The sequence below is a fragment of the Oncorhynchus mykiss genome, chromosome 22, assembly GCF_013265735.2.
Source record: "Oncorhynchus mykiss isolate Arlee chromosome 22, USDA_OmykA_1.1, whole genome shotgun sequence".
Classification (NCBI taxonomy): Eukaryota; Metazoa; Chordata; class Actinopteri; order Salmoniformes; family Salmonidae; genus Oncorhynchus; species Oncorhynchus mykiss.
The window spans coordinates 40450193-40473045 of NC_048586.1; the positions used below are offsets into that span (position 1 = coordinate 40450193).

General features: G+C 44.2%; 1 protein-coding gene across 1 annotated transcript in view; it reads right to left on the bottom strand.

The window, feature by feature from the left end:
- Nucleotides 1–1404: 1404 nt before the first annotated feature.
- LOC110501872 overlaps nt 1405–22853 on the bottom strand; it is a 43178-nt gene continuing 21729 nt past the window's right edge. Inside the window, exons 7-26 of the mRNA XM_036959321.1 lie at nt 16189–18260; nt 15839–15971; nt 15629–15733; nt 14665–14727; nt 14398–14574; nt 14084–14268; nt 13948–13990; nt 13716–13820; nt 13498–13560; nt 12737–12913; nt 12341–12516; nt 12149–12257; nt 11941–12060; nt 11764–11826; nt 6230–6406; nt 5885–6067; nt 4929–5570; nt 4564–4727; nt 2251–2425; nt 1405–2058 (exon numbers count right to left, since the gene is read on the bottom strand). Of these exons, the coding sequence (XP_036815216.1) occupies nt 1763–2058; nt 2251–2425; nt 4564–4727; nt 4929–5570; nt 5885–6067; nt 6230–6406; nt 11764–11826; nt 11941–12060; nt 12149–12257; nt 12341–12516; nt 12737–12913; nt 13498–13560; nt 13716–13820; nt 13948–13990; nt 14084–14268; nt 14398–14574; nt 14665–14727; nt 15629–15733; nt 15839–15971; nt 16189–18260 (5228 nt within the window). The 3' untranslated portion in view covers nt 1405–1762. The remainder of the gene's footprint in view (nt 2059–2250; nt 2426–4563; nt 4728–4928; nt 5571–5884; nt 6068–6229; nt 6407–11763; nt 11827–11940; nt 12061–12148; nt 12258–12340; nt 12517–12736; nt 12914–13497; nt 13561–13715; nt 13821–13947; nt 13991–14083; nt 14269–14397; nt 14575–14664; nt 14728–15628; nt 15734–15838; nt 15972–16188; nt 18261–22853) is intronic.

Consider the following 22853-nt stretch of genomic DNA (forward strand, 5'->3'; position numbering starts at 1 on the left):
GAATAGTATTTTTGTCTGTCTTTTCTATATATACAGTTGGAGTCTTTAAAACTCATTTTTCAACCACTCCACATTTCTTGTTAAACTATAGTTTTGGCAAGACGGTTAGGACATCTACTTTTTTCATGACACAATTGTCCCAAAAATTGTTTAGATTATTTCACAATTCCAGTGGGTCAGAAGTTTACATACACTAAATTGACTGTGCCTTTAAACAGCTTGGAAAATTCAGTCATGGCTTAAGAAGCTTCTCATAGGCTAATTGACATAATTTGAGTCAATTGGAGGTGTACCTGTGGATGTATTTCAAGGCCTACCTTCAAACTCAGTGCCTCTTTGCTTGACATCACGGGAAAATCAGAAACCTGCAAAGACCTCCAAATTGTTTTTTAGACCTCCACAGGTCTGGTTCATCCTTGGGAACAATTTCGAAACACCTGAAGGTACCACGTTCATCTGTATCAACACCATGGGACCACGCAGCCGTCATACTGCTCAAGTTCTGTCTCCTAGAGATGAAAGTACTTCGGTGCGAAAAGTTCAAATCAATCCCAGAACAACAGCAAAGGACGTTGTGAAGATGCTGGAGGAAACAGGTACAAAAGTATCTATATCCACAGTAAAACGAGTCCTATATCGACATTACCTGAAAGGCTGCTCAGCAAGGAAGAAGCCACTGCTTCAAAACCGCCATAAAAGCCAGACTACGGTTTGCAACTGCACATGGGGACAAAGATTGTACTTTTTGGAGAAATGTCCTCTGGTTTAATGAAATAAAAATAGAACTGTTTGGCCATAATGACCATCGCTATGTTTGGAGGAAAAAGGGGGAGGCTTGCAAGCCGAAGAAAACCATCCCAACCCGTGAAGCACGGGTGTGCCAGCATTATCTTGTGGGGGTGCTTTGCTGCAGAATGGACTGGTGCACTTCACAAAATAGATGACATCATGACGAATGAAAATCATGTAGATATATTGAAGCAACATCTCAAGACATCAGTCTGGAAGTTAAAGTTTGGTCGCAAATGGGTCATCCAAATGGACAATGACACCAAGCATACTTCCGAAGTTGCGCAAAATGGCTTTAGAACAACAAAGTCAAGGTATTGGAGTGGCCATCACAAAGCCTTGACCTCAACCCCATAGAAAGCAAGGAGGCCTACAAACCTGACTCAGTTACACCAGCTCTGTTAGGAGGAATGGGCCAAAATTCACCCAACTTATTGTGGGAAGCTTGTGGAAGGTTACCCAAAACGTTTGACCCAAGTTAAGCAATTTAAAGGCTATGCTACCGAATACTAATTGAGTGTATGTAAACTTCTGACCCCCTGGGAATGTGATGAAAGAAATAGAAGCTGAAATAAATAATTATCTGCTATTATTCTGACATTTCAAATTCTTAAAATAAAGGGGTGATCCTAACTGACCTAAAACACAGAATTTTTACTAGGATTAAATGTCAGGAATTGTGAAAAACTGAGTTTAAATGTATTTGGCTAAGGTGTATGTAAACTAGCGACTTCAACTATAACTTATATCTTATGTTCTTATCTGTACTTTGTCATGTATTTGTATGTGTTATGTGGATCCCAGGTAGAGTAGCTGCTGCATGTGCAGTAGCTAATGGGGATTCTAATAAACTAAACATGTCACAGCATCGACCTGATTAAAGAGATTTAAGGCATTAGGTCTACTTGCCTCCTAAGTACTTGACAATTTTTTTATTGTTTCAGTGCAGCCCTTAAAATAATATTCCCATCTCTCAGATGGTCTTGAAGCTGATGAGGTAGTCTGGATAGGCACCTGCATCACAGAACACCACATAGATAAATGGATTCTGCAGATCATTGACGGCACAGTCATGTAGCCCCTGGCGGAGGTCAGCGGGGTTCAGGGGGTTCGGCTCCTTCATGCCATGCACCCCCAGGCAGGGTGAACCCACCAGCGCCCTGGCACGGTACATGTACTTCAGCCCATTGGCATCTGGTTTGGAGTATGCATCGTGGCACGAGTACCACATCTCTTTGGCAAAGTAAGTCCCGTCGCCGTATGCAGTAGCTAAAAGGAAAACAGACTCAAGGTTAATTAAACACTGAATGAAAATGGAGGGCTTCATCTTCAGGAATCTAGTCAAACCACAAGACTGTTTTTGCTGTGATAAGAACTTAAATCTTTGATTAAGCTCCTCCTAAGAGCACTGTCAGTATCTACCTGAAGAGAGCAGTAACGAGGATATAGATTGTTCCGTACCGTTTCTCCCACAGAAGCTCCTGTTGAAACCACAGGTGTTGATTTTCTGACAGATATCTTTGGTTGTTCCGTGGTAAAGGTGCAGCTCGTTCTTGTTTTTGGGATACTTCTTATCCATCGCCTGTTTTTTCACTGCGTACCGCTGCCACTGGTCTTTGCTCTGAATCCTCTGGATCTGTCAGTGATAATAGAGAAAACCAAATTTTTTCTTCTGGTTATATATGTAATCTATATATCACAGCAGTAACACCTCACTGAAAGCGCAAACCACTGCTTTTAATCAGGGCAAGGCGACCGGAAACATGACCGAATACAAACAGTGTAGCTATTCCCTCCGCAAGGCAATCAAACAAGCTAAGCGTCAGTATAGAGACAAAGTAGAGTCGCAATTCAACGGCTCAGACACAAAAGGTATGTGGCAGGGTCTACAGTCAATCACGGACTACAAAAAGAAAATCAGCCCCGTCGCGGACCACGATGTCCTGCTCCCAGACAAACTAAACAACATCTTTGCTCGTTTTGAGGACAATACAGTGCCAACGACACGGCCCGCTACCAAAACCTGTGGGCTCTCCTTCACCGCAGCCAACGTGAGTAGAGCATTTAAATGTGTTAACCCTCGCAAGGCTGCCGGCCCAGACGGCATCCCTAGCTGCGTCCTCAGAGCATGCGCAGACCAGCTGGCTGGTGTGTTTACGGACATATTCAATCTATCCTTATCCCAGTCTGCTGTGCCCACATGCTTCAAGAGGGCCACCATTGTTCCAGTTCCCAAGACAGCCAAGGTAACTGAGTGAAATGACTATCGCCCAGTAGCACTCACCTCCGTCATCATGAAGTGCTTTGAGAGACTAGTCAAGGATCATATCACCTCCACCCTACCTGACACCCTAGATCCACTCCAATTTGCTTACGCCCCAATAGGTCCACAGATGACGCAATCACGAACACACTGCCCTATCCCATCTGGACAAGAGGAATACCTATATAAGAATGCTGTTTATCGATAACAGCTCAGCATTCAACACCATAGTACCCTCCAAACTCATCATTAAGCTCGAGACCCTGGGTCTCGACCTCGCCTTGCGCAACTGGGCCCTGGACTTCCTGACGGGCCGCCCCCAGGTGGTGAGGGTAGGAAACAACATCTCCACCCAGCTGATCCTCAACACTGGGGCCCCACAAGGGTGTGTTCTCAGCCCTCTCCTGTACTCCCTGTTCACCCATGACTGCATGGCCATGCACGCCTCCAACTCAATCATCATGTTTGCAGGGGACACTACAGTGGTAGGCTTGATTACCAACAATGATGAGATGGCCTACAGGGAGGAGGTGAGGGCCCCCGGAGTGTGGTGTCAGGAACATAACCTCACACTCAATGTCAACTAAACAAAGGAGATGATCGTGGACTTCAGGAAACAGCAGAGGGAGCATCCCCCTATCCACATCGATGGGACAGTAGTGGAGAAGGTGGAAAGTTTTAAGTTCCTCGGCGTACACATCACGGACAAACTGAAATGGTCCACCCACACAGGTGAAGAAGGCATAACAGCGCCTCTTCAACCTCCGGAGGCTGAAGAAATTTGGCTTGTCACCAAAAGCACTCACAAACTTTTACAGATGCACAATCGAGAGCATCCTGTCGGGCTGTATCACCGCCTGGTATGGCAACTGCTCCGCCCACAACCACAAGGCTCTCCAGAGGTTTGTGCGGTCTGCACAACGCATCACCGGGGGCAAACTACCTGCCATCCATGACACATACAGCACCTGATGTCACAGGAAGGCCAAAAAGATAATCATGGACATCAACCACCCGAGCCACTGCCTGTTCACACTGTTACCATCCAGAAGGCGAGGTCAGTACAGGTGCATCAAAGCTGGGACGGAGAGACTGAAAAACAGCTTCGATCTCAATCATTAACTCAGAGGCTGCTGCCTACATTGAGACCCAAACACTGGCTACTTTAAGAAATGGGTCACTAGTCACTTTATACAATGGCACTCTAAATAATACCACTTTTATAATGTTTACATATCTTACATTACTCATATCACATGTACATACTGTATTTTATACCGTCTATTGCACCTTGCCTATACCGCTCGGCCATCGCTCATCCATATACTTATATGTACATATTCTCATTCATCCCTTTAGATTTGTGTATATAAGGTAGTTGATGTGAAATTGTTAGATTACTTGTTAGATATTACTGCATGGTCGGAACTAGAAGCACAAGCATTTCGCTACACTCGCATTAAAATCTGCTAACCATGTGTATGTGACCAATAAAATTTGATTTGATTTACCTGGATAATTTGAATGGTTGGCTGCGTATTAGTATTTGGGTCCTTGCTGGTTGCAATGAACTCCTTCTCAATTCTCTGGTACTCTCCTGAATGGGGAGCCAGTGTGACGATCTCCAGATCCTTGCCCTCCATTCTAGTCCAGCTCTGTGGGAACTGAATGACGGCTGAAAAACAGACGCACAGTGGGAATAATTGAACAGATCATCAATGTAAAAACACGACCATGAGCGTTAACCCCCGAAATTTGACAGGAATATTCTCTTAATATTCTGTATTGGACACTGTATAAAACTATACATTTGTATGAACTAAAAACTATACTTTCATATAAAACATTTTCCTAAACATTAAAACCGAGGCATTACCTGTTTCAGAGTCCGCCACAAGGCTCCTTTTGACCCTGGTGATGGTCCCTTTGCTGTCAGTCTGCTGCATGTCCTTCAGGTCCACAGTGAATGTCTCCCCCTGGTGGTTATATTTAAAAAGCTTCTCTTTCTTGTGGAAGGCCAGCTCCAGATCATAGCTTAGACTACAGTCCAGCTCTCCCCAGGTCTCTCCCTCCCCCGCCTCCCAGCGCACTGTCTCCCTCAGCCTCTTCTCCTCTCCCTCCCGGCTCTCCCTGTCCCTTGCCCCCTGCAGATAGTCCTTAATATGGAGGACGGCGGAGAGAACGTCGTCTTTCTTCCCAGAGATGGTCATCTTGTCTGGGGACGCCAACAGCACATGAACCTGGTTCTTCTGGCTCAGGGCCACGATGGCCTCCTTCTGGGCCTCCAGGAGCAAGGGCAGGTGGCTGGAGAGAATGTCCTGGCTAATGCACTCCTCAGAGATCAGCTCGTCCAGGAGTTTCTTCACCTTGGTCAGGCTGGCAGGGGATGGCCCATACACCACAGCCTCCATACTGGGGAAGACCACGGCTGCTGTGGCACTGGCCAAAAACAGGGCTGGTTTGGTAGGGATGGGCTGGGTTGGTCTGGTTGTTTTGGCAGTTTTTGATGACGTTTTGGCTATGGGAATGAATTAAAAAACAAAGAGTGCTGTGAGGAACCTTACAAGACTTTCAAAAATAACAACATTGTATCCTTTGGTTTTGTATTAATGAAGCAGAAAAAGAACATGATCTAATTCTGTATACAGCCAAATTCTTAAAGGTATATTGATGATTAAAGTCCCACTCCCACCTCCTTAGAACCTCATTTATCCACCGGATTGACTTAACAAAAGGCACATATTTTTGTGCCCTTAAGTGTGTTTACTTTACTGTGGGACTTTAAGTTAAAGGTTGCAGCTTCAACTCTGGTCTTAAAACCCTGTCACCTACCTGCAGCCTTGGGGATCACCTTCTTGAACTTTTTCATGACCTCCTCAAAGTCCTTTATCATCTTGTTTTGGAAGATAACAATGTGAATCGTTGTAACTGACGGAGTTCTGACGCTTATCAGTAAATCAGCTATTGCGGCTATCATTGCATTCCCGACCTGCACTGCTCCCAAGTTACCAGCACCTGTACAAGGGCACAAACAATACCACATCTGTTAGAACAGACACTTGTGTCTTTAGTGTCCAGTGTATTTATTTGTTATATCTTCATACAGTACATGGACAGCAAATAATACACGTCACTGTAAGGTTTTCAACAATAATACTAGATTGTTATCATGCCTACCTGTTCCGAGCGCTGGGAAAGAGACCGATTGTATTTTCTCGTCTTCACACATCTTTAACACTTTCAGCATGGAGCTGGTGATCTCCTTCTCCTTGGTCTGTCCCACCATGTGGATGATGTGCTTGGTCTTGAGATTCCCAGGCTTGGTCATGACAACACCATCACTGGGTTGGGTCCCTGGGATCAGAACGGGAAAAAAAGGATTAGCAAGTTGTTTTTTACTGTGTTAGAATTAATGTATATTAGGGATGTTTACGATTCGATACGTATCTGTTAGCTCCGATACAATACAGGAATAGATTTGTTTGATTAGGGGAACGAATTGACGTGCGTTGGTTTCAATTTAACTCACGTTATTGTTGCATGAACACATTCATTTTCCATTTTAAATTCAAATCTGCTGCTGATGGGAGCTCAGGAACTGGGCCTCTCTGAGCTGACATCTCTGAGTGGCCCTCTGTTAGTGTCTGTCAATGATGTATATAGGCAACTAAGCTGAGCCATTGGTCAGACTAAGTGAACATGTCCCACCCCACTATCAGATTAGAATATTTTGTATTTTATTAGGATCCCCATGAGCTGTTGCGAAAGCAGCAGCTACTCTTCCTGGGGTCCAACACAAAACATGAAATAATACCGAACATTAATAGACAAGAACAGCTCAAGGACAGAACTACATACATTTGAAAACGGCACTCGTAGCCTACGTATCAATACATACACACAAATATCTAGGTTAAAGAGGGGAGAGGCGTTGTGCCGTGAGGTGTTGCTTTATCTGTTGTTGTTTTTTAAAAGCAGGTTTGCTGTTCATTTGAGCAATATGAGATGGGAGTGCCATGCAATAATGGCTTTATACATATTCCTATCTTTTATACAGTGCCTTCGGAAAGTATTCAGATCTCTTGACTTTTTATTTAACATTTATGTTAGTCCTATTCTAAAATGGATTAAATACAATACAAATCCTCAGCAAATCTACATACAATAAACCAATAATGACACAGTGAAAAGTATTTTTGGAAATGTTTGCAAATTTATTGCAAACAAAAAACAGATATACCTTATTTACATCAGTATTCAGACCCTTTGCTATGAGACTCGACATTGAGCTCAGGTGCATCTTGTTTCCATCGATCATCCTTAAGATGTTTCTACAACTTGATTGGAGTACACCTGTGGTAAATGCAATTGATTGGAGGTGATTTGGAAAGGCACACACCTATCTATATAAAAGGTCCCACAGTTGACAGTGCATGTCAGAGCAAAAACCAAGCCATGAGGTCGAAGGAAATGTCTGTAGAGCTACGAGGCAGGATTGTGTCGAGGCACAGATCTGGGGAAGGGTACCAAACCATTTCTGTAGCCTCTATGGAGATGGGAGAACCTTCCAGAAGGACAACCATCTCTACAGTACTCCACCAATCAGGCCTTTATGGTAGAGTGGCCAGATGGAAGCCACTCTTCAGTAAAAGGCACTTGACAGCCCGCTTGGAGTTTGTCAAAAGGCACCTTAAAAAAACTCAGACCATAAGAAACAATATTCTCTGCTCTGATGAAAACTCTGGGCGAAGGTTCAACCTTCCAACAGGACAACGCAGGAGTGACTTCGGGACAAGTCTCTGAATGTCCTTGGGGGACCAGCCAGAGCCCGGGCTTGAACCCGATCGAACATCTCTGAAGAGACCTGAAAATAGTTGTGCAACAACGCTCCCCATCCAACCTGACAGAACTTGAGAGGATCTGCAGAGAAGAATGGGAGAAACTCCCCAAATGCAGGTGTGCCAAGCTTGTAGTGTCATACCCAAGAAGACTCGAGGCTGTAATCGCTGACAATGGTGATTCAACAAAGTAAAGGGTCTGAATACTTACGTAAATGTTATATTTCCGTTTTAAATTTTTAATAAACGAGCAAACATTTCTAAAAACCTGTTTTTGCTTTGTCATTATGGTCTGTCGTGTGCAAATCAATCCCAGAACAACAGCAAAGGACCTTGTGAAGATGGAGGAAACAGGTACAAAAGTATCTATATCCACAGTAAAACAAGTCCTATATCGACATAACCTGAAAGGCCGCTCAGCAAGGAAGAAGCCACTGCTCCAACACCGCCATAAAAACAGACTACGGTTTGCAACTGCACATGGGGACAAAGATCATACTTTTTGGAGAAATGTCCTCTGGTCTGATGAAACAAAAATATAACTGTTTGGCCATAATGACCATTGTTATGTTTGGAGGAAAAAGAGGAAGGCTTTACATGTGGATATATTGAAGCAACGTCTCAAAACAGTCCGGAAGTTAAAGATTGGTCGCAAATGGGTCTTCCAAATGGACAATGACCCCAAGCATATTTCCAAAGTTGTGGCAAAATGGCTTAAGGACAACAAAGTCAAGGTGTTGGCAGGGGCCATTACAAAGCTCTGACCTCAATCCGATAGAAAATGTGTGGGCAGAACTGAAAAAGCGTGTGCGAGCAAGGAGGCCTACAAACCTGACTCAGTTACACCAGCTCTGTCAGGAGAAATGGGACAAAATTCACCCAACTTACTGTGGGAAGCTTGTGGAAGGCAAACCAAAATGTTTGACCCAAGTTAAACAATTTAAAGGCAATGCTACCAAATACTAATTGAGTATATGTAAACTTCTGACCCCCTGGGAATGTGATGAAAGAAATAAAAGCTGAAATAAATCTCTCTACTATTATTCTTACATTTCACATTCTTAAAATGAAGTGGTGATCCTAACTGACCTAAAACAGGGAAATTCCACTAGGATTAAATGTCAGGAATTGTGAAAAACTGAGTTTAAATGCATTTGGCTAAGGTGTATGTAAACTTCTGACTTAAACTGTACGTAAGAATGCTGTTCATTGACTATAGCAGCCTTCAACACCATAGTACCCTCAAAGCTTATCATTAAGCTTGAGACCCTGGGTCTCGACCCTGCCCTGTGCAACTGGGTCCTGTACTTCCTGACGGGCTGCACCCAGGTGGTGAAGGTAGGAAACAACACCTCCACTTCGATGATCCTCAACACTGGGGCCCCACAAGGGTGCATGCTCAGCTCCCTCCTGTACTCCCTGTTCACCCATGACTGCATGGCCATGCACACCTCCAACTCAATCATGACACAACTGTAGTAGGCCTGATTACCAACAATGATGAAAAAGCCTACAGGGAGGAGGTGAGGGCCCCGGTGGAGTGATGCCAGGAAAATAACCTCTCCCTCAACATCAACAAAACAAAGGAGCTGATCGTGGAGTTCAGGAAACAGCAAAAGGAGCCCGGACCTATCCACATCGATGGGACCACAGTGGAGAAGGTGGAAAGCTTCAAGTTCCTTGGCGTACACATCACTGACAATCTGAAATGGTTCACTCAAACAGACAGTGTGGTGAAGAAGGAGCAACAGCGCCTCTTCAACCTCCGGAGGCTGAAGAAATTTGGCTTGGTCCCTAAGGCCCTCACAAACTTTTACAGATGCACAATTGAGAGCATCCTGTCGGGCTGTATCACTGCCTGGTATGGCAACTACACCACCCGCAACCACAGGGCTCTCCAGAGGGTGGTGTGGTCTGCACAACGCATCACCGGGGGCACACTTCCTGCCCTCCAGGACACCTACAGCACCCGATGTCACATGAAGACCAAAAAGATCATCAAGGACATCAACCACCCGAGCCACGACCTGTTCACCCCACTATCATCCAGAAGGTGAGGTCAGTACAGGCTCATCAAAGCTGGGACCGAGAAACTGAAAAACAGTTTCTATCTCAAGGCCATCAGACTGTTAAATGGCCATCACTAGCCAGCTACCACCAGGCTACTCAACCCTGCACCTTAGAGGCTGCTGCCCTATATACATAGACATGGAATCACTGGCCAGTTTAATAATGGAACACTCGTCACTTAAATAATTTTTATATACTGCTTTACTCATATCATATGTATATACTATATTCTATTCTACTTTATTGTAGTCAATGCCATTCCAACATTGCTCGTCCTAATATTTATATACATTTGAAATCCATTCTTTTACTTTTAGATGTGTGAATTGTTGTGAATTGTTAGATACTACTGCACTGTTGGAGCTAGAAACACAAGCATTTCACTACACCTGCAATAACATCCGCTAAAAATGTCTATGTGATCAATAACATTTGATTTGAAGTTGTCAATTGCCAGGAGGTTTGTCATTATTGATTGATAACAATTTTTCCACCTCTCCCACACTAACTTTAGAAAATTAAAATGTACAATGCTTTTCTTTCATTATTAGTTTTTTTTATGCCTGAATACGAAGGCTCACTGTTCGTTGTTGGCATTTTTTCTTGCCTACGTTTGCCCACTTTGCCAATGAAGTGATCATTAAAATAATCGGCAACATTAAATGGTTTTGTGATGTATAAGCCATCTGAGTCGATGAAAGATGGAGTTGAATGTCTTTCTGCCCAGATTGTCATTTAATGTACTCCAAAGTTTTTTCAATCATACTTTATATCATTGATCTTGGCTTCATAATACAGTTTCTTCTTCTTCTTGTTGAGTTTAGTCACACAAAGTCAGAAGTGCAGCCAGACTTATTAGCCACTCCTTTGCCCCATCTCTTTCAACCATGCAGTTTTTCAATTAGTCATCAATCCATGGAGCCTTAACAGTTCTAGCAGTCAGTTTCTTAACTGGTGCATGTTTATGAATAATTGGAAGAAGCAATTTTATTAATTCATCAAGTGCCGCGTTTGGATGCACCTTATTAATCACATCAGACCAACAAATGTGTTTAACCTCATCCACATAGGAGTCAAAGCAAAATATTTTGTATGATCTCTTTTACATTATTTTAGGCCCAGCTTTTGGAGCTTGGGCTTTTCTGGATATAGCCACTATAATGTAATCAGTTCATCCAATGGGTACGGATACAGCTTTAGAACAAAGTTCTACAGTATTAGTAGAAAATGTGATCAATACATTTGGATGATCCTGTTACTAGTGTTTGTTTCCAGAACAGCTACCTTCACCTTGAACCTCAGGAACTTGACCACTATCGGCCTGGACCTGTCATCTGGGCCGGTGCTGGGTTTTCCAAGCCTGTGGACACGCTCCACCTAGCTGCTAGGTCAAACAGCTCCCCAGACCCAGCCTTGGTCGGCAGGATCCCTGGACAGATATTAGCAATCCCAGCAAGTGATGCCAACCGCGTTGCGATATCCAAACTCAAAAGGTGGCTAGCTAGTAACTAAACGTTTTCAATATAACACTTTTTCAGAGACTTTCAAAACAACAAACAGAGCACTCCCTCACTCAACAGGAAGTGACGTCACCTGGTTTATCTCTGTATGAGGTTGAAAATGTACAGTGCCTTCAAAGTATTCACACCTCTTGACTTTTTCCACATTTTGTTGCGTTACAGGCTGAATTTGGATTGGTTTGGTCTTCCACAGACTGATGCACTCATATCTCAAACAATTGAACTGGGGACCGATGCATATCGATAAATCCGTTCCATCCTTAATGTACATCAAGACTCATACCTAAGGCTTTGCACTCGTCCACGACTGTCTGTCCAGCCGCTTTTAGAATGGCTCCTGATACACCTGCAGAGTGAGATAGGACATGAGTATAATCTTCAGCTGAAGACCTGTATGATGCAATAATATCAGGTATGTTTGGCTGATTCGAAAGTTGAAATTGGGGGAGGGGGATCTTACCACAGTTCAGATCGAGGCTCGTGTTTGTACTGCTGACGATGGCGTCCGTTTTCTCCTTAGTGATGTCACCGCACACTACCTTGACCTTCACTGGCCCAATTATTGCTTCAATTGTGTGTCCTGGATGAAGGGATTCACATAGAAAAGTGTAAGTAGCAGGCATTTAGCAGTAGAACAACATTTAGCAACAGACTGGAATTGTACGAACCTGTCTGAACACTGGTGTCATTTTCCTCAGAGTTGGTGTTCCATATATCACTGTCATCTTTATCACCATAAAGATCATCCTCAAGATCATAGTCACTGTTGTCTTCAACCTGGTTTTGGAATCACAATGTTTGCATTTAGTTGGTCAGGAAAGGTTAGTACATCAGATTTGTATTTCCTCAACATGCTGTACCGTCTGGTCTGTCTTCCACTGGTTGAGCCCCAGCTGAAACTCCTGCAGGATCTTGTCCTCATAGATGACGATGCAGATCAGTTTAATGATGGTAGAGGAGGAGCACAGTGATAGATGATCCTGGATGCCCTGGAGGGTGGCACCAATAGAGTCTGTGCCGCTAAGGCCACCACCACCTACAATGGGAATCATACAAAATGACCTGCATTAGGTGGAGCTGAAAAAATAGGACAACAAGAACCAATGGATGACTAGATTTTGAATGTGACAATTAAAAATAGCAGCATGGTGGTAGCCTAAAAAAATTATTTGATGGGGTAATTCAGAGTTTTTAATAACAACAGTTTCTTTTAAGAACCTGTAACAACGCTGAATGACTAATAAACCATTGCCCACCAGTGCCAAGAGCAGGGAAGGACACAGTGGTGATCTGTTTGTCCTCACAGCACTCCAGGACCTTGGTGACTCGTTGTGTAGCTTCAGCCACAGAGTGGGGCCCCAGTATGTGGATGATGAAGTCACACTGAAGGGCCCCGCCACTGGTCACCCCTGCTGCATCAGCCCTCAGAGGGCCTGGATAAAGCAGATGTCACACACAGAGAGCGAGCAGGCGAGAGAGAGAGCGAGCAAGAGAGAGAGAGAGAGTGCACAGAGAGTGCACAGAGAGTGCTCAGATTACACAGATCCACAAAGAATTTGAAAACAAATCCAATTTTGATAAACTCCCATATCTACTGGGTGAAATTCCACAGTGTGCCATCACAGCAGCAAGATTTATGACCTGTTGCTACAAGAAAAGGGCAACCAGTGAAGAACACACACCATTGTAAATACAACCCATATTTATGCTTATTTATTTTATCTTGTGTCCTTTAACCATTTGTACATTGTTAAAACACTGTATATATATATAATATGACATTTGTAATGTCTTTATTGTTTTGAAACTTCTGTATGTGTAATGTTTACTGTTAATTTTTATTGTTTATTTCACTTTATATATTATCTACCTCACTTCCTTTGGCAATGTTAACACATGTTTCCCATGCCAATAAAGCCCTTAAATTGAATTGAATTGAGTGAGAGAGAGTGAGAGTCAGACTGAATGGCTGTGAGCCACCACAGGTGAATTGCTATGGGAGATCGGAGACACTCACAAATGGTTTTGCACTCCTGTTCAACTGCGCTCCCAGCTGCTTTGATGATCGCCGCACTAACTCCTGGAAATAACGTGTTTAAAATGAGGTCATATCCTTAAAATCAATTTGAAAAAAGACTGTATGGAGAAAGTTATATTCACAGAATAGCTACTACTGTATTTTCTGTAGTGTGCTAACAATGTACCATTTTATGTTTGTTTTTTCCATATACAGACCTCCTGTGAAGCTGATATCAGCGTTGGTGCTATTCACAATGCCTCTGACAGTTTCTTGAGTAATGTTGCCTTTCCTCAATTCAATTCTGACACCATGGATCTTAACTAGGGGTCGGAAAAGGTAAACATTTCAGCGACAATCATTATTGTGATGATGACAACCAACGCAAATGTTGAAATAGAACAGCGCAAATTCATGTAAAATGTAAACAAAGATGTATCAAAATCCAACCGTGATTTGGGGGAAGACTGGACTGAGAAGGTGTGGCTGCAGCCTAGATAAAACCCATAACCTTAAGTTATTACACGCATCAACCAAACAAAACCACAGAACATGTCCAACTGAGCCTTAGTCACACTAAATCTACCTGCTTGATTTTGTGTGGGGGCAGGTTCCTTTTGTTAAAGTAATTTCTCAAGGAGTCAAAGATCTTCTGCTCAAAGGCCACTATGAAAATGATTTTGATGCTGGATGAGGTCATCTGTGACGTGTGGCTCTCCAGTCCTTTTAGAATGGCCTTGATGCAATCTTTGGGTTCAATGCCACCTTTCCCTAAAGCATAAGACATCAGATTCCAAAGTGATAAATAGATCATTTGAAACCAATAAATATAATGATTAATCAATACAAGTGACACAGGAATGGATCTTTTAGTTTTACACTACAGTTCAGTTGAATCACCTGTGCCAATAGTAGGGATGGACACTGTGGCTGCATTCTGGCTCTCACACAGCTGAAGGACCTTCTCTATGGAGGTGATGATACCTGCAGAATTCTTGGGCCCAACCATCTGAGCTATGTTTTTACAGTTTAGGTTCCCACCACAAGTGAGCACAACACCATCGGCCTTCAGCATACCTGGGGAAATTGGGACACAACGTAAATTCTACAAACCTCAATGCACTTTCATTTCTAGACAAATAAAGACTTAATAAAATAATACTCAACCAATTAGTTTGCATTCATCTGCTACAGATTTCCCAGCCGCTTGCAGGATGGCTCCAGAAACCCCTGTCAAGTCAATGAGTATGAGATATGTTAAAGAGCGACAATCAAAAAAACAACTTTTCTGGTTGAAAATGGCCTTTGTGGAAACATTTATTCAGTATTTTTTCAGTCAACTTAGTGTATGTAAACTTCTGACCCAATGCAATTGTGATACAGTGAATTACAAGTGAAATAATCTGTCTGTAAACAATAGTTGGACATTTTTACTTGTGTCATGCACACAGTAGATGTCCTAACCGACTTGCCAAAACTATAGTTTGTTAATTAACAATAAATTTGTGGTGGTTGCAAAACTAGTTTTAATGACTCCAACCTAAGTGTATGTAAACTTCCGACTTCAACTGTACATTGGACAATATTTGTACATTTCAATAGGTCCAAATTGCAATGACATTAATTAATTAATTATTATACAAATATTGAAATAATTTAATGAAAAAACAAAAAAGGTGTGTGTAACATGAAAGTATACTCCCATTTATATTGTGTAATATATTGACTAGCCCCACAGATAGGCTATCCAAAGTCAAACCAACTTTGCTAAAGTCGTGCACCGGCTGGCTGAAGTTAATTGGCGAAAGAAGTTTGCTAGCTAACCTAGGCTACTTCCAGACACAAGACCTGGTTTTACGTTATCTAGAAGGGTGATTGATTGTAACTGTGTACTGTTTTTGTCAGGGTGAATGTAGAAACTCTTCCCATGTGCGAACACATACAAGAGACACCCACATCAAAGCAAGGCTCCAAGACCCAAATCTCTTTCTCAGGTGCGTTTCCTAATAAGGAAGATTGAAACCGAGGCTAAATCAGTAAGTTCAGCAACCCTCTAAAGACTTGTGACTAACATGAACTAAAACCTAAAAGTCTAAATTGAGATAATTTAAACATTGAAACTGACACTTACCAGAGTTCAGATCCAGATTTTGGTTGTTGGAATTCACTATGACATCCACTGTCTCTTTGGTGATGTCGCCCTTCTTCAGGATCACTGACACGCCACCTATACTCACTGTTAATAGAGGAGAGAAGTCTGAGTGAGGACACGGCATGCTATAGGTTTCCTGCAGTATTTATCTTTATGTTAACACAAAAATGTATGGTTGAAGGAAATAACCTTTGATGTCTGAACCTGGTTTAGCCGCTAGGGGTGGTAGTGGAGGTGTGTTATGTGAGGCGTTGGCTGCAGGGGGAGAAGTTGGAATTGTGCCTGTTGCTGGTTTGCTGTTTTTTTGTTGACGACGATAACCCTGTTAAATTAAGCAGGACAAAAGAGGTTTCACTTTCAACAGGAATACTTGAACACATTTACAAATGCCACTGTACATGTCCTCTTCAATCACACACAAGAATGTACCGTGGTTTGACTTGGTATGTTAAATCTAAGGTAGAGCCGGGTGGCATTATAAACAAAAAAAACTGTCCAACTAGATCAATATGGAATGTTGTGTGGAGAAGCAGAATTACCTTTTCTTCAATAGCTGATTGGAACTCCCCCACAAGCATGGCATCAGAGTCGATCACAAATATGCTCCTCAGTTTGGGGGGTTTCTGATCAGCGTTGATGAAATCTAGGATTCCCTTGATAACTGCTACACAGCTTTCTTTGACAGAAAAACCAAAGGTGCCATACCCCATCACTGGCATGCCTATGGAGACACACTTCATTTTTTCTGCTCCCAATAAACTGTCCCTGACAGCAGACTGCAGATAGACAATGTTGAGAGGTGTGGAAGCCTTCCCCAATACAGGAATGCCTGCATAGATGAGGTGTTTAGTTCCAAGGGTTCCTGGGTTGGACAAGACCACATCTCCCGCCTGTAGAGTTTGCCTTTCCTTCAGGAACTTGTCACACACCTTCCTGATCTCAGGCCCACCCATCTGAAGGAATTGCTTGGCGATCTGAGTATCGAAGGCCAGGCTGCTGCTCAGAGGGCAGACCAGAGCATCTGCAGCATGTTGGGAGATGTTACCCTGACCCACGGTTAAAGTGACGCACCCTTCTATGTCGTAGCTGTATTTCTGGCAGTGGGTAATCAATGGTGATAGGTAGAGCTTACACCCTAAATCCTTGGCCTTAGCCTGCAGAGCAACTTGGTTCTTCTCCAGGACTTTGGACTTGCCGGCTTCGGAGTATGTATATTTCTCTGTCGTTATTGTACTGACCTGCTGTTTCACTGCATCTAAGGCCTCTTTGATTTTATCCCTCGCTGCAGTGATCTTCAGGCAAGGGGATCCTTGTGTTTTGCATGGCAGTATAGTCACGCCAAGGGCCTTAATTTCAGGGACCTCTGAGAGTTTCATACAAGAGGCCACATACTGTACTTCCTGCACTGATTTGAGAGGGACGTCCACTGTTTCTGGCTTCTTGTTATCCAGGTATCCCCTTAACTTCCCTGACACATCTGCTACAACATTGGAGAATCCACAGACACCGATCTTCTCCTGTGAAACTGAGATGATGACATTGTGGTTGTTCTTAGTGGATTTGAGCTCCCCGTCGAGTCCGGCAAAGAATTGCAGCCATTGTTCGCCCTTTGTCACGTGGGTTTGGTCTGGTGTGAGTTTGATGACTTCCTCTTTGATGACCTCGTGTAGTTTGTCTTCAGCTCTCTGGATGTCAGTTCTATCTGCCAGGATCTGGATGGAATCATTACCAAGGAGGAACACAGACGATATGTTGTTCTGGGCAAAGTGGTTCTTCTCAATCTTCTTCAGGTCCACAGACTTTAGGAACTCCACCAGAGGCATTGATATCTCAAGGAGTTTGGCTTCAACTTTCCCCAGGGCCTCTTTCACGGCACCTTCTGCTGTGCTCACCTGGTTCTCCAAACCCTTTAGGCAGATGATAAAGCTTTCTTCATCTTTAGAAAACCCTACGTCCACTAGTTTACCAGAGACGAGATCACAAATGAAATCAAGCTTTTCCTTAGAGTCCAGTGGGATTTTTCTTAATACCGTGTTCCTCTCCCTCTCAAACTCATCACTAGCATTTTTCACCATTTGCTCAATCTTTTCCACTAGGGTCTTCGCTTCATTCTGCACACACACCACCACTATCTCAGCACTGGTGCTCCTGTAAGAGATGCTAGCGCCAGGGGATTTGAGGCCAAGGCAACCGCTCTCAATCCTTTCCCAGACCTCCACCTCTATGGGCAGCTGAACCTCTTTATATTTATTTAGCAAGGCCAGAGCCTCTCTCCGGGCTTTCCTCTCCCATGTAGGGAACAATCTGAGCATGCCCAAAGACTCATTCTCCATGGTCATGTTCAGTTCCATCTGAGGGGGTTCTGTACTCATGTTGAAGGAAACTCTAGCATGGACCCTAAGGAGTACAGTTGTAATTTCCTGCTTGCGGGTCTCGTCACGGTTAATGAAGTCAAGGAGTTCCACACTGAGTGGAAGGGTCACTTCAGTGGGGATGTCTGGGAGGAGGGCTGTTTGTCCCGTCAAAGCCTTCTGCAGGCTGGAGTAGAACAGCTGAGCTATGAGGTCGACCCCACCAAAATGATGCTTGTGTTCTGCCACCTGATGGGCAACTGGAACAAGAAGAACAGGGGACAGAATGAATTACTACTGAATTGACTTAAAGACATCATATATTTCTCCTGTTGAAAAGTGATATCCCAAGTAGAAATACAGTAATACAGTAAAGTACACACACTAAAGCAAAAAAAATATACAGTGTCAGTCAAAAGTTTGGACTAACCTACTTATTCAAGGTTTTTAAAATATTTGTACTATTTTCTACATTGTAGAATTATAGTCAAGATATCAAAACTATGAAATAACACATATGGAATGATGTAGTAACCAAAAAAGTGTTAAACAAATATTTTATACTCTTCAAAATAGTGTCATGATGTTACCCTCTTTGAGTACAGCGAGCACCATCCCCCGCTCTCTGCTTCTACAACCAGACTGTCACGTTCTGACCCTAGTCCTTGTGTTATTTGTTTGTTTTAGTTGGTCAGGACGTGAGTTGGGTGGGCATTCTATGTTTTGTGTTTCTAGGTTGGTTTTCTGTGTTCGGCCTAGTATGGTTCTCAGAGGCAGGTGTCGTTAGTTGTCTCTGATTGAGAATCATACTTAGGTAGCCTGGGTTTCACTGTTGTGCGGTGGGTGATTGTTTCCGTGTCTGTGTTTGTTCGCCACACGGTACTGTTTCGGCTTTGTTCACGTTTATTGTTTTGTATTCATTGAGTGTTCAGTTTATGTTTTATTAAACGATATGGACACTTACCACGCTGCACATCCTCAGAAGAGGAGGAGGAAAACCTTTACAGAACCACCCACCAAACAAGGACCAAACGGCGTGGTAACAGGCAGTGGCAGCAGGAGCAGCGCAAGAAGGAGGAATGGACATGGGAGGACGAGTTGGACGGAAAAGGACCCTGGGCAGAGCCAGGGGAATATCGCCGCCCCAAAGCAGAGCTGGAGGCAGCAAAAGCAGAGAGGCGGCATTACGAGGAGCTGGCGCGGCAGCGCGGCTGGAAGCCCGAGAGGCAGCCCCAAAAATGTATTGGGGGGGGGGGGGGGGCACAGGGAGAGTGTGGCAGAGTCAGGAGTCAGACCTGAGCCAACTCCCCCTGTTTTCCGTAAGAAGCTAAGGAGGAAATTGGATTGGAGGAGAGTGAACGGAGGGGAGATTATGAGACATTCGAGGAGATGTTGATGAAATTGGAGGAGAGTGAGGAGAGAGAGCTGTTGGTTTGGCGCAGTATGCACGGCATTCGTCCTGAGGTGCGTGCTAGTCGTCTGGTGAAGACTGTGCCAGCCTCACGCACCAGGCCTCCTGTGCACCTTCCTAGCCCTGCACGTCCTGTGCCAGCTCAGCGCTACAGTGCTTCTAGCCGTGCTAACCGTGGCGGGCGTTGTACTGGTCAGGCACCGTGTTATGCGGTGGAACGCACGGTGTCCCCAGTACGAGTGCTTAGCCCGGTGCGCTACATCCCGGCTCCCCACATCTGCCGGGCTAGGGTGAAGATCCAGCCAAGGCGGATGGTGCCAGCCCTGCTCTCAAGATCTCCAGTATGCCTTCATGGTCCGGTCCATCCAGTGCCATCTCCACGCACCAGCCCTCTGGTGGCAGCCCCCCGCACCAGGCTGTCTCTTCATCCTTTGTCTACATCTGCTCCCGCCTGTCCAGCGCTGCTAGAACCTTCCTCCTCTCCAGCGCCGCCAGATTCTCCCGTCTCTCCAGAGCTGCTAGAGTCTCCCGTCTGTCCAGCGCTGCTAGAGTCTCCCGTCTGTCCAGCGCTGCTAGAGTCTCCCGCCTGTCCAGAGCTGCTAGAGTCTCCCACCTGTCCAGAGCTGCTAGAGTCTCCTGCCTGTCCAGAGCTGCTAGAGTCTCCCGCCTGTCCAGAGCTGCTAGAGTCTCTCGCCTGTCCAGAGCTGCTAGTCTCCCGCCTGTTCAGAGCTGCTAGAGTCTCCCGCCTGTCCAGAGCTGCTAGAGTCTCCCGCCTGTCCAGAGCTGCTAGAGTCTCCCGCCTGTCCAGAGCTGCTAGAGTCTCCCGCCTGTCCAGAGCTGCTAGAGTCTCCCATCTGTCCTGAGCCGCCAGAACCGCCAGTCTGTCCTGAGCCGCCAGAGCCGCCAGTCAGCATGGAGCCGCTAGAGCCGCCAGTCAGCATGGAGCCGCCAGTCAGCCAGGAGCCGCCAGCCAGCCAGCCAGGAGCCGCCAGTCAGCCAGGAGCCGCCAGATCCGTCAGCCAGCCAGGAGCCGCCAGAGCCGTCAGCCAGCCAGGAGCTGCCAGAGCCGTCAGCCAGCCAGGAGCTGCCAGAGCCGTCAGCCAGCCAGGAGCTGCCAGAGCCGTCAGTCAGCCAGGAGCTGCCAGAGCCGTCAGTCAGCCAGAAGCTGCCAGAGTCGTCAACCAGTCTGAGCTATCTCTCAGTCCTGAGCTACTTCTCAGTCCTGAGCTACCTCTCAGTCCTGAGCTACCTCTCAGTCCTGAGCTACCCCTCAGTCCTGAGCTACCCCTCAGTCCTGAGCTACCTCTCAGTCCTGAGCTACCCCTCAGTCCTGAGCTACCCTTCAGTCCTGAGCTGCACCACAGTCCAGAGGAATTTGTTATGTTCAGAGGTGTCCCTCAGTCCTGTGGGCCTATTTATTAGGGTTCCCAGGTCAGGGTCGGCGGCATGGGTTATCTAATTATACATCTAATTGTTGTATAAGATGAATGAGTGAGGATGATCCTGTTTGAATAATGGTGTAATATGATTGTGGACTGTTTAATGAAGAAAAATACAATTCCCTTTTGATTTGAACTAAATCAGAAGATCGCCCCTGAGCCCAGTTAGGGCCAGACATCCTGAGACAGCCCTCTTCTGCCATTCTGAATAAAACCCCACTTTGAGAAATTATCAGTAGGCCATGTTTTTCTACATTAGGAGGGGGACTAAAGATTGCAGACCATTGCTGAATCTTTCAACCATACCACGTGGTTAAACTCTTAGACTATCGATACCGACAGAATGAGAACAAGTCTTTGATACTAATTACTAGTCTGCAGCCAGGAATTCGGCATCATTGAACGCGAAGAACGACAACCGCCGAAACATCCATCTATAATGAATGTCACTCTGAACAATCCCCTCTAACCACAACCGAGAGAGAGAGGGAGAGAGACGGACAATCATACAAAATAAAGATTTTTCACCAGCTATCAAGACGACACACTGAGCGTAAATATATATATTGATTGCAATTGTTCCCGACTGAGTGTGCGTTCATGTGTAAGGATTAGCATTTCAATTGTTAGAATTATTAACTCTGTAGTGACTTCTTAGTCGACTACCCCATTGCCCCTTTGTCTAACAAGCTGCCATGCCTGCCGGTTCAGCCCACTAGGGCACATTCTATAATTTCATGTAGCCATATTTACTGTTTGTTTATGCATTTCTGTGAATTACTTAGTTAGTAATAAATAAATTATTTAAGACAATAGACGTATGCATGACTCATAGTGAAGACTGGATTCGTGCAGATAACCAACAATTTACGACGTTTGGAATGAGACTAACGTGAGGTAAAATAAATAAATAATTAATCAGAAGACTATTGATCAGATATGAAAATATCTGAAAGGTTATATTAGGAAATTATAACTTTGTAATCTGAATACTTTCCTTGGTGCCCCTATTTCCTAGTTAATTACAGTTACACGATTAATTACTTTGATCGCGTTATACTAATTACAGGGAATCTTTGATAAAACTATGTCTTCAATTTAATGATAGTAAAGACACGACATTTATGGTGCCCCATGTGAGGACTTTCAAATTAGGATGTACGTTTGGGTCGTGCGAGTAATCTAAGATAGAATTAGACTTTGCTGTGGAATTCTATATATCAATTGTGCAAACAGAATTGTAGAAACAGACTGCTTTGTTTTCATTCAAATCGGTTGTGTGCGTGTTCCCATTCGAAGAGGATACAGAGCCTCCGGTAGTGGTTTTTAGCGTCAGAGCACTGAGTGATAAATTCCAGATTTTAGTCCATTAGGCCAAATGGTACTATTTCTGTCGGTCAATATTAACTTCTAGAGCCAGAAAGGTTAGAAATTAGAAGATATTCGTTCGGTGACCGAGCCGGAGTATTTAGCTGCCTACCGCACAGTGTGGACAGTGTGGACTGACTACAGGCATATCGTATTATGTACCGTGCCGCTCTGGTCAACATAACGCTAGCAAAGTATGCCGAAAGGTTTAATGTGAGACGTCACTAGTAAACCCACCCTTTCCATGGTGAAAGGGACCCTATTTTGTGCTTAGAACGTGATATTTCTGAACAACGTAGGGTTAGCTGGCAAGAGAGGCTAGGCTAACAGAGGGAACATTTTTCACTTCCTGTGTTCAGCTTAAATTCCTCCGCCTTGCGCGACGGAAGTCCCGCTCTTTGTATTTACGTTTGATTTCAGCATTCAGCATCACTGGTGGTGAAGTACATCTCTTTTTTTTTAAGTTTTGGAATTCTAAACGTGGATCACGCTGAAATAATCCAGCAATCTCAATTGCTTGGGTATTATTGTCTCATTCAATTTATTTATTTAAATTGTCGAACATACCTTTCTAGGTTCTTCCAGTAAAATGAGACACTTTAAACTTTGAAATAGTAACCTAGATGAACCAACTT